At 49.3% G+C, this 11,848-nt stretch overlaps 1 protein-coding gene across 2 annotated transcripts in view; it reads left to right on the top strand.

Annotated features, from left to right (window-relative positions):
* Nucleotides 1–11,848, top strand: part of CPD (carboxypeptidase D) — a 41,415-nt gene that overhangs the window by 14,826 nt on the left and 14,741 nt on the right. For both annotated transcript variants that reach the window (XM_064166088.1, XM_064166089.1), the window contains 3 exons: nucleotides 1,701–1,948; nucleotides 10,060–10,202; nucleotides 11,233–11,402. In XM_064166088.1, coding sequence (XP_064022158.1) covers nucleotides 1,701–1,948; nucleotides 10,060–10,202; nucleotides 11,233–11,402 — 561 coding nt within the window. The remainder of the gene's footprint in view (nucleotides 1–1,700; nucleotides 1,949–10,059; nucleotides 10,203–11,232; nucleotides 11,403–11,848) is intronic.

Here is an 11,848-nt window from a genome sequence, read left to right as displayed (position 1 = left end):
GAGATGAATGGTAGGAAGCTACTGTGCCCGCAGTGGGGCAGCCTTTGAAACGCAGCTCTGGTCTGGGGCCTGGGGCTGCCCTCGAAAATATAGTGGCCAAACTGGGCACTGTCTCTTCATTTGCTTCATGTTCGTCAGAGAATTATGGAAGGTCCAAACCACAGAGGTCAGCATGAACACCTACTTGAACTTGCTCAGGGGAAGCCAGACTGCAGAGTCTGATCCAGTATAAGCAACGTCCTGGAACAAGCTGTGGCCCACTTCCTAAAAGGGGGACAGGAAGCAAAACGGAGAAGGGATGGCTGGCAGACACGAGGGCTGTTGGCTGGATCCAACCAACACAACGCTCAGTGTTGTGTAACGTTTGCTCAGGTTTAGGGAGCACCATTTGCTTGGACAAACTGTCTTTATTAACATGCAGTGCATGGTGGTGCCCATGGGGATTACTGCTCTAGAGACACTGCACCAGTAATTGCTTGTCCTGAGGATCCTTTTAGGACAGTTTGCACTAAAATCCCAGCAGACTGGTGCAGCTCAAAATTAGTTACTAAGGACCTCACGCATGCTCCTTATTGTCGTTTTGAAAGTACTTTGGGCTTTATATTGAGTTTTCTTTCAAGTGTTTGAGGTGGAATTTGCACCGAAGGCAGGGTGAAACGGGGAGAAGGTGGTGCTTTGTGCAGCCCTCTGCCTGGCAGCAGCGGTTGATGCTGGTACAGTTGTTAGTCTAAGGTAACCGCTGATAGAAAAATGAATGGGCAAACAGAACTGTTTGATAAAAGAAGAGATAGTGGGCATGATGTGATTCGTGTTTGCTGCTTAAAGCAAGGCAAAGGTATTTATTGGTCACGTTAGGTCTGCTCGCAAACTAAATCCTGTTTGACTGAAAGAGCAGAGGCCTTCCCCTCAGTGCTGTACTTGGTGGAAAGAGGAAGAGCAGAGGCAGTTGCCTTTAGGATTTATCAGGATGCTTATGCTGCCGCTGATGAAACTGAAGTGTGATATAGGGCATGTCATGCTCTATCTTCTGCTTTGGATATTAACAACTCTGTCACACATCCAGGTTTTATTTATGCAGGTCAGTTCTGTTGTACATACCAGGCATTGCTCAGAGCTTGACAAAGAGCCCTGTATATTGCTTATGAGCAGGGCACTGCTTGTCTGTCATGGGGTTTGAGAGCTTGACCTTAGCCTGCAGCAGGAGACTTGTTTCATCTCCAGTAATGCCAAATAGCAGTTTAGGGAGTGAGTAAACCAGTCCTGAGGGTTGCTGACTTCTCTAGCATGCTCCTATTTGGACTCTGCTTGGACCTCCTAATAGTCCTGCATGTTGTGTTGGAGTTGCTGTTAACCTGAGAGGGGATACATCTCCCAGGACTCTTTCTGTCCGAGAGTAGCTGACTTGGTGGCAGGCAAATGTGTATCTGTTGATGTAGCTTTGGTATAGCTGCAACTCCATAGGAGTGCTCCCTGCACAAGCCTGGTGGGTATGGTCTGGTCACTTCCTTTTCCAAAGTGTCATTAGTGCTGGGCAGCTTGTCCAGCGAGCAGGTTTTGCCTCACTGATCCCAAATAGAGGCTCCTAAGAACCTGATTTGGGTGGGAAGGTGGCAGAACAACTGGCTGGGTGGCTGTAGCCAGCTTCCTGTTGAAACTGTTCCAGTGTGACTTTTCTTTTCTCTTTCCCTTCCCAAACCCAGGTTTCTGCTCTCTGGCAATCTCCACGGGGGCTCAGTCGTCGCGAGCTACCCCTACGATGACTCCCCCACGCATAAGCCCTCAGGAATTTACAGTAAATCAGCTGACGACGAAGTGTTCAAATATTTGGCTAAAGCTTATGCCTCAAATCATCCCATAATGAGAACTGGCAAACCCAATTGCCCGGGTGAGGAGGGAGAGACCTTCCAAGATGGTATCACAAACGGTGCCCAGTGGTATGATGTAGAAGGTAAGAGATGCAGAGTTGGTGAATCTCACTAACTCTGCTGGTTCACCTAACAGTGTCTCACAGAAATAGTTTCTTGCTCCCACTGAGAAGTGGTACCACTGGCAGTGATGATTATCACAGAGGGATGGATGGTGCTGAAGTTGTATTTTTAGCTTTGAATGTGTTCTAGCAGCTTGAAATGAAGGGAGGTGGCATCGTGGGCACACCAGTAAGTGCTTGATGAGTCACAGCTTTGGAGGTCTTTGTAGATCACAGAAACTGGAGAATTCTTCCTGGTGTTATTAGATGTTGGAGAGTTATCCTGCATGTGGGAGGCTTCGTTTGCCAAATGAACTCTCATTGGGTCTCTAGTTGGTTACTACATTTGGATACAGGAAAGAAGGAACTATCATTAAAGGTATTAAACCAGTGCCAGTATTCTGGGAGGTTTTTATAACCTCCAAACTTGTAATTTTGTAAATGATCCTGTGAGACTGCAAAGTGTGGATGTGTGCTCTAAGCTAACGTAACTGCTCTTGCTGCCAGTGGGGTAGGCAGCTTTTCTAGGAACTGCTCTGCTGCTAGAGCTGTGCAGGCTGTGACAACCAGTACAGCTAGTTCCCATCCACCAGTGTGACAGGCTCTAGAAAGGATCTGAAGTTCAGTGTGCTGGGGCTTCTAGGAAAGCTCCTGATTCCTCCAATGCCTTCCTGGGCATTGAAGCGATCTGAGTATTAGCAACTTACCTCCACACTTGCCTCCACACTGCTTGTGTGAAGGTGGCTGGCCTGGCTCAGCCATGCAATTGGCTGCTCTCTCTGTGTTGGTTTTGCTGAAAATAGGATTTAAACAACAGCTTGTAATGAGATCCTCTTGTGGAAAGGCTCTGTGGGCTGGTGGAAAGAGAAATCTTGGCCATGTGATTAGAAGTTGCACCATTGCCCCATCAGTGCATGTTGTACAGCCACAGCCTTGGCAGGCAGTGCAGAAGCTTTTGTGGTGAGGACACACTGAAAACTTTTCATAAGTGATCTGAAGAGGTCATGATGATGTTCTGTGTCCAGGCTGCCCTGCTTCCCTGCTGGTAGGGCTGAGGAACGATGGCAGGAGTACTGAGTGACATCCAGTGGTCCTTATCCTTCAGAGCTTACAGCTTAACAAATCTCAGTAAGACAGCATCTATCCAGAACGTGGGCTTTGCAGCCAAGTCCTGTGTTAACCCTGCACACACCTTGCCTGGGAAGGAGGGAAGAGGATTTATTACTGACTTTGAACATAACACCTGTGTGCTGGAAAAGGAAGTCTGGACTTCAGTGGTGGCTGAATCACTCCCCAGATCAAATAAGATGCTGTGTTCAAATAAGATGTGGTTTTATCTTTCTTTGCGTGGCTGTCTCCTGCCCTCCCCGCCCTGTTGAGCACACCAGCCCTTTGCTGGCACAGGGTTCACTCTGCTGCTGTGGAAAGTCCAGCAGGAGGAAGGTTTGTGTAATCTGGTGAATTTGTGCATGAGGGAACAGGATATCCTGGATGATCTGTGCTGCCTTGTTCTGGTGGCAGTTGTTATCACAAACATCTCAGTTGGGTGGTTTGTTAGCTGCAGCTCTAAGCTTTTCTACCCATGTAATGAAGTGGGATGGGTGTGCTCTGAAGGGAGGAGCTTCCAGAGCTTTGGGTCTGTGTTCCCCTGCTCCCAGTAAACAGCCATTTTTAGCATGAAGTTTTTCATTCTTCTGCCTGGAGGTGATGCATGTGGCTGGAGGCTGTGGCACTGGTGCATGAGCTTTTGCTTGCAGAGCAGAGGTTTCACCTACTTTCTTTTCACAAGAAGTGGCAAGGTGTGAACTGTTGGCTTTGTGCTGCCATTGCTGGGAGTTATGTTCTGGCCAATAGCCTCCAGCTTCCAGCGTTGGGGGAAACAAACCCTTTTGCTGTGAGAAGCCATAATCTGGGGCTCAGCGCTGATGGCTGTAGGTGATACAGGGGCAGAGATTACAGGCAGTGACAGTGCCTCTCAGGATAGAGCACTGCTGAGGCTGGCAGAACTATGTGGTTTCTGCCCAAAGTGGTAATTTCCATTTTGCTGCTATTAAAGGTGCACACATAGAGGGTGATGGCAGCCTTGGAGCACTTCCCAGCCTGAGGAGTTCACATAAGGTGTAACCTATGGGAGCTGAGATCCAGGGAATCACACAGGTGAACTAACAGATACCAGAGAGGCCAGTACATGTGTATTTTGGTGGTGTGTGAAGTTACTGTGTCCCTTCAGGGACTTGGGTGTTACCATTTAGTAGTGGATGAAGAGCAGTTGTACACCATGGGTGACAGAAGCAACAAAATCATGGTGGTTGCATTGAATCATCTGACTCGTTCAGCTCTGTGCCAAGAACTGCTGAGGCTCATAGTGAGGTCTTTCCCAGTGATTGCAGAATTTAAATGTGTGGTATAATGAGGCTGGGGAACTCCCAGTGCCCCGTGGGAGCTCCTTGGGCTGAGCTCTGAGATAACCAGAGCATGTGGTTCTGTGAACCGTGCAGGGTATGCGCCTGTGGCCTGCAGATCAGGTTGTGCCAGCAGAGTTTGTGGGCTTCAGGTGAACTAAAGCCAGAGAAAACAAAGAAATGAGAACATAATGTCTCAACAGGTGGAAATTTTCCTGCCACGTTTTATCGTGTGAAATCAACATGCTGGAAAGGCAGCTGATGCAGGTTTCATTGTCCCAGAGTTAGCAGGTTTAAGCTGGTGCCAGACCCCATTAACTTTCATTTGAGTTTGCAAACAGTCTCTTATGTGTGTCAAACCAAGGTGGCAACTACAAACCATTGGAGTAATTAGTTAAGGTCAAGTGTGCAGAGAAAGATGGCACTCTGCCAGGCAGCTGAATTGGGCTTCTGCATTCCAGCTGCTATAGATAAGCAGGATTATGACTGGGATGCTTTTTGGAGGCTCTGTGTTGTACATGCTCCTACTCTTCCTTCCTTTTTAATATCTGGGGGTTTTAACTACTAAATGGCTGGTCCAGATCATAAAAATACATGCAAGTTTGAGCTGATACATGGCCCAGGAGTTGCTTGGAAAGTGGTTAAGAAACTGCCTGAGCCTTATCTGTGGGAAGGACATGCTTGTGCTTAGCTCACTTCAGAAACCAAGTTGAACATGCCCTTCAGAAGGGCATTTTGTGGGCAGCCTTGGAAGGTCTTGTTTTTGCAGTCTCTTCCTGAAGGTATTTTCCTTGCTAGTTTGACTCTCTGATGTGGAAGTGTTTGAGGTGTTTCTGGTCTGCCAGAAGGCACTTCCACAGGTTGGAAGTGGATTGAGGTGATATGCGTGCTTACTAGGTTGTTTTGACTGTGTGTATGAGCCTCAGTGAGCATGCAAACAGCTTTTACTCGCATCAAACTCAGAGCAGTTCAAATGAGTACTGATAAGAGCAGGTGCTCGTGACATTGCTGTGGTGGCCTCAGTTTCCTGGGCATGGCAGAAGGCACAGTGTGAGCTGTGGCAGAAGTTTTCAGCCACGTCTTTCTGGGCTGTGCACAGTTAGCTGCCCTTGTGTGTTTAAGTGTCTTCATAAAAATCTATTTCAGTGTTCCCTTTATTCTTGAGAAAAGTATTGCCTTGGAGGTTTGAGGGTCTGATGCCTCTTCAGTTCTGACATGAGCTGCTGTGGTGGTGCAGCTCTTAGGAAGACTCAGTCCTCTTCTTTGAGAGCTATCCAGGAAGGCAGCAGGGCTGTGCTGTGCTGGCCTGTGTGGTGCAGCTGCTGGATTGGGAGGCTCAGTCTTCACCCCACTCTAGGTTTTAATGATTACAGATTGAGGGATCCAAACACTCCTCCACCCCTTTAATGCCAGTGCTCACCCGGTCTCATGCTAGGAGACAGTCAGGTCTGTCCCCAGAGTAAGCAACTTGTGCCACGTGTTTAATGGCGTCTCTGGCTTGCTTTGTGCCATCTGCACTCTGCAGGGCAGACGCAGACCTTTTCCTGCTTTCACTTAGCTGCAGGTCTCTTATCTCCTGGTGTCTGCTCCGGTGAAAGCTGGAACTGTAGAGCTTTCTGCGTAGTGCAGTTTGAAAACGAGAATCCTTCCTGGTTGGCCTGGAAGGCTCCTCCTGGCATGTGGTGTATTTATGGTATCTGAATCCCCAGGCTTGACTCTAGGGAACGGCATTCTCCTGTTGCCTGCCTGGTTTGGGCTTGGCAGGGAGCAGAGATGTGCTTGTGAGTGTAGGCTTTGCAGCAGTTGTGCTGTGAGAGGTCTGGGGTCCTTGCCTGAAGTGTGGTCCTGCTGCTCAAGGAGTTGCACAGAGCAGGAGATTGATTTGTTCTCAGCACTTTTGTGACCTGCTGCCAGACAGGGGCTGACTTGCTGTGTCTGTGGGCTTCTTACTTTTGCTTTGCCTTCCTCACTGGTGAAATACATCTGAAGCTTCACTGGGAGGTTGAAACTTTGGGCAGTGTAGGCTGAAAGGCACCCGCAGTTAAAAAGTGCTGGAATAGTTCCAGCAAGTTATCCCAGCTCTTACCCAGACAGACAGGTAGAATAGAAGCACTGTACTCATTGCCTTCTGCAACTACCTGAGGGGAGGCTGTAGCCAGGTGGGGTTGGTCTCTTCTCCCAGGCAACCAGCAACACAACAAGGGGACACAGTCTCAAGTTGTGTTGGGGGAGATCCAGGCTGGATGTTAGGAGAGTGATTGACACTGGAATGGGCTGCCCAGGGAGGTGGTGGAGTTGCCGTGCCTGGAGGTGTTCAGGCCAAGCCTGGCTGGGGCACTTAGTGCCATGGTCTGGTTGATTGGCTAGGACTGATAAGTTGGACTGAATGAGCTTGGAGGGCTCTTCCAAACTGGTTGATTCTATGATTGTGTACTCTGACAACCCTCTGTTTTGGGTGTGCTTTTTCTCCTCTGCTCCTTGAATCTATTGCTGTTCACAGGTCTCTCTTTACACCTTCAGATCTTCTGCATAGCCAGGAAAGGCTGTGCAGATGGTATATGGGCAAACACATCATTCCATATGCTGTAAAAATAACTGTCCTGCTCTGCAGCAGGGCTGTGTGAAGGCCAAATATGTGCACCAGACACAATCCAAATTTTTCGAGCAGGCAATGAACTATTTTCTCAAAGAGTTTTACCAAAATGGATGCAGCAAGCTCTAATTTAGTCTGTTGCTGCTCTATTATGGGTGAGCATCTGTCCTAAATTTCTTTGAGTGGCAGATGAAGGACTAAATATGCTTCCTAATGGCCCTGGTTTGCGTATGGATGTTTTTAACTGCATTAGTGCCCTGCTCTAACAGATGGCTATAGGCTGGCAAAGTGTTTCGCTCTGTGTAGCGCTTCCTGGCGAGAGCAGCCTGCTGTGGGTTGCTTTTCTGGGCCTGGTAACAGGAGCTGCCTAAAACTGAGTGTGTATCAGATTTGCAGGACTCAATTTTCTCCTCCTGAGTGGAGTTTGAGAGTTTCAGAGTCCTCAGACACTTTTTTGGCCCCTGGTACTGGACAAAAGTGTCTCCTTCCTGTTTTGATCTCAGGCCATGCACAAGCTGCAGTGTTTTTTCTGGCAGCAAGAGACACTTGCTTTGTTACAAAAAGAAGAGCTTGGTGTGCCCTTAGCAGGCCTCCAGAGGAACTGAGAGGAACTGGGATGTCTTTGATGTGGTACCGTCCCACATATCTTCCCAGGCTTCAGCTCTTCTGAATCCTGCTGTCTGCTACCAGTCCATCTCTGCTTCTCCCAATGCAGTGAGGCTGTTGTCCCCAAAAGCCAAGGACTGCTGCTTTGAATTCAGTGTATGCTCCCACCCACCACCTTTATTCTGAGCCTCCTCTGCTTGGTGAAGTGCTGCTGGTAGCTTTTCCTGGCCATGCATTGACAAAGCCTCTGCAAATTCCAGGTAGTGCTTTTGCGCCATGGTATTGATCCCTTCCGCTGGTTAGCTGGCAGCATCCTGCAGGGTGCCTCACTTGTGAGGAAGCTGCCCAGACAAAGCAGGTGGGGTTTACTGGCACAGCACTGATGTGGCACTTGGGTGGGCAAAGCAAAAGATGGGAGTATGAAGTGTGCCTTACTGATAGACTTGTCTGCCGGGGTCCTACAGGCTGGTGCCATGATGTGCCACCAGCTCTCTTACACTTCTGCAGAGCCAAAGAATGTTTGGGGCTGGAAGTGACCTTTGGAGATCATCTAGTCCAAGTCCCCTGCTAAAGCAGGGTGCCCCCAGAGCAGTTTACCCAGGATCATGTCCAGGCAGGTTTGAAATCATAGAAGCAAACTGTGCAACCTCTCTGGGAAGCCTGGTCCAGTGCTCCGTCACCCTCTGTCATCCTACTGAAGTTTGCATCTGCCTCCTGTCATGAAACAGAGCTGCTTCATGACAGGTGACTTCTGAGAGCCAGCTTCACTTCTCAACTTCTCCAGAAGACACCCAGTGCCTGGGCCCCTGTGCCCAGTTGACGCTGAGGGGAGTCATTCAATTGGTCTATGGAGGTCTTTGGACTGAGTGGTCACAGGCACTGCTGTGCAGGTTGGGATGGAGCCATCCAGGCAGTGATGGCAAGGCCATGGCACAGCAGTCTGTCTGGATTGTAGCTGAAGCAGGGTGTGTAACCCAGAGGATGCCATCAGTGTGCATAAAACTTAGCATGGTGTGCTTTCCATGCTGACACAACTGCCTGCTCTGGTGGTGGGAGTGAGCTTTTCATGTGGTCAGCACATCTGGCTACAGTCCTGTGGTGGGATTTGTCAGAGTGACTCTGAAATCTGCTTCACAGACTTGTGGTGGTCTTGGAATGCCCTTTTTTTGCTATTGAAGATTGCTGTGAGTGTTGAGAGGGCTGAATATTTGCAGTCTTTAGCAGCAGGCTGAAGTCTGAGCTCTGGATTCTGAGAGTGGATACCTGAGGACCTCAGGTCCTGCTGATATATGATTCATTCTTGTTTGAGAAGTAGGTTTGCTTGCTGAAGGTTGAAAGTAAACTTCAGCAAACGGGGTCAGGACACTTGCTGGAACAAGGTGACCTTTCTGGTAGCAGTACCTGTAGTTTCTCTTAAAGGTAAGAATAGCAAGATGAGTGTAATACTGGGAAACAGCTCTGTGCAATCCTGTTTTCTGGTGCTCATGGAGGTTCAGCTGGGTTAACACTAAGCTGGCAAGCTGTCCCCAGGGACTGCAACATCCTTCACTTGGATTGAGGAAATGTGGGAGGAGGCCTGGTGCTTGGCTGCAGGGCTCTGGGAAAAGTGCAGGTTTCCCACTCGGATTTGCTCCGGTGGCCAGTTCTCTTGCAGGAGCGGGTTGCTGCAGGGTCACAGCAGCAGTCAGCAGTGAGGAAGGCATCACTGCCTTCCCAGATCAAGAAGAGAGTTTCCCCAAGGTGTCTTGCTGCAGTTGTTATCACCATATCAGACCTTGACAGACTTTCTGCTCTGGCTACTCTGAAGATCAAGTACTGGAGACTTTCATATAAGGAGCTGGAGGAAAAGAGCAGCTGAGGAAGTAGAGAAAGGGAAGAATTGCTCCCATGTCATCCAGAGTTTGCTAAGATCTTTTTGAGAGAACAGCAGTGTGATCTTTGCAGCTGCTTTCACCGTGCAGGTTTGAGCTGCCACCTCCCAGGCCCATAGCCTGCTGTGTTCTTTTGTAGCAGGCCTGAAGCTCACTCAGAGTGAAGCAGCTTCTCTTGCATGGAAACCTCTAAAGGTGACTGGGAGCAGATAGTGAAGGATTCAGCAGCAGTGATACTCATGCTCTGGTGTGCCTGCCCTGCCACACTGGATCTGTAGTGTCTGGAGAATGTCTTCAGAGTAAAATGAACCTGTGTGCACTTCCAAGTGCTGTGCTGCTGGCTTCAGCTGACAGAGTAGTGAGACCAAGGAGCTATCATCTTTGAAGTGTCTGTGGCTGGGTTTCATGGCACAGTGTGCCAGTCACTGGCAGAAACAGAACTCAGCCTCTCCAGCAGACTCTCACAATGATCTAATCTGACTTTTTTCTCCTTAAATTGTTCACTCCAGAGCTAGGCATGGGGCCAGATGACTTGGGGAGCTGAACAACAGGGAAAACTACATCCCCTGGAGAGACGTCTGTACATTGCTCTTAAGACCTGTGTCTGCCTCATTTTCTCAGGTGGGATGCAGGATTACAACTATGTGTGGGCCAACTGCTTTGAAATCACATTGGAGCTGTCCTGCTGCAAGTATCCTCCGACCTCTGAGCTTCAGCAAGAGTGGGAGAACAACAGGGACTCTCTTCTTGCTTTCATTGAGAAGGTAGTGTGGGCTGGGTTGGGGCAGGGGGGCAGCAGCTGTGAAACCCTTATGTCTGTGGAGGGCTGAGAGCTCCAGGTTCAGTTGCTCTTATGGCTTTCTTTGCTGCATGTGGTGACATAACAGCTGCAGTTGCTGTGCAGAGGTCTGTGGCTACAAAGCTGACCTGTATCTCTGTGGTTCCACCACAGTTCCCACATCCTCTACGACAGCAGAGCTCTGCTCAGTGGGGCCTCATGGGGTTTGGTGTTAAGCAGAGGGAGCAATCAGTGCAGATCTAAGTAATGCAGAGTATGGCCTTGGTGCCATAAATCTCCAGCGATGCTGAAAAGCACCAACAGTGCTGAGAGTCTTCTGCCAGGCTGTCTCCAGATGCTCATGTGTGAATTGGGTAGGGCATAGTTTGCTCTGGGAAGGGAAGCAGCTGCATTTTGCCCCTCAATATGGCCCTTGTCCCTGCTATGTTCGTACCATGTGCCCATGCTGATGGGAGGGAGGATTTGGTGGAGAGGATCAGTTCTGAGGTCCTGCTGCTTTTACAGAGCATTCTGGAATTCCTCTAAGAGAATCATAGAAATGTCGTGGTTGGAGGAGACCTTTAAGATCGAGTCCAGCCTTTATCCTAAGACCATTGTGGCCATCAAACCATGTCTCAAAGTGCCATACCCACACATTTCTTGAACATCTCCAGGGACAGTGACTGCACCACCTCCCTGAGCAGCCTGTTCCAATGCCTGATCACTCTTTCAGTAAAGAATTTTTTCCTATATCCAACCTAAACCTCCCCTGGCACAAAGTCAATTATCTCTCATTCTGTCACCTGATACTAGAGAGGAGAGACCAACCCCTACCTTACTGCAACCTCCTTTCACCATCTGGCTGAGCACTGCCTGAAGCATGGCCCTTGGGTGTTTGCCTGGCAGGTGCCCTGCTCTGCTGCATTGGAGGAAGGGCAAAGGGGTATTGCTGGCTGAGGGCACAGTTGCCCTGGTGTTGTCTGTCTTCAATCAGGCTCTTCTATTGTTTTCCTCAGGTCCACATGGGTGTGAAAGGCTTTGTGAGGGATGCAGTCAGTGAAGCTGGCCTGGAGAACGCCACCATTGTTGTTGCTGGGATCGCTCATAACGTCACAGCAGGAAGATTCGGCGATTACCACCGGCTGCTTGTGCCTGGGACCTACAATGTGACTGCAGTTATGACGGGGTAGGGTCTCTGGCAGCCTGAGTCCACACTGCCAGCTTCTTGTGTTCCTTCCCAGGATCACAGGATGTTAGGAATTGGAAGGAACCCAAAGAGATCATCGAGTCCAAACCCCCTGCCAGAGCAGGACCATACAATCTAGCTCAGGTCACAGAGGAATGCATCCAGATGGGCCTTGAGACAGAGACTCCACAACCTCTCTGGGCAGCCTGTTCCAGTGCCCTGTGACCCTTACAGTAAAGAAGTTCCCCCTCATGTTGAGGTGGAACATTTTGTACTGCAACTTACAATCATTGCTCCTTGTCTTATCACAGTCCTTTACTTGATTTCTTCCCCCAAAGCATCTTGTGTATGTAAGGGATCTAACTGGAAGCCGCAGCAGCAAACGGCTGCAGCTGTGTTTGTTCACCTCGTGTCCCAGTCCAGTGAGGTGGCGTTGGGTGCACAGT

Source organism: Pogoniulus pusillus, chromosome 27 (genome assembly GCF_015220805.1).
Source record: "Pogoniulus pusillus isolate bPogPus1 chromosome 27, bPogPus1.pri, whole genome shotgun sequence".
Classification (NCBI taxonomy): Eukaryota; Metazoa; Chordata; class Aves; order Piciformes; family Lybiidae; genus Pogoniulus; species Pogoniulus pusillus.
Note: the sequence above shows the minus strand (reverse complement) of the source record. Positions and strands in the feature narration are given on the sequence as shown.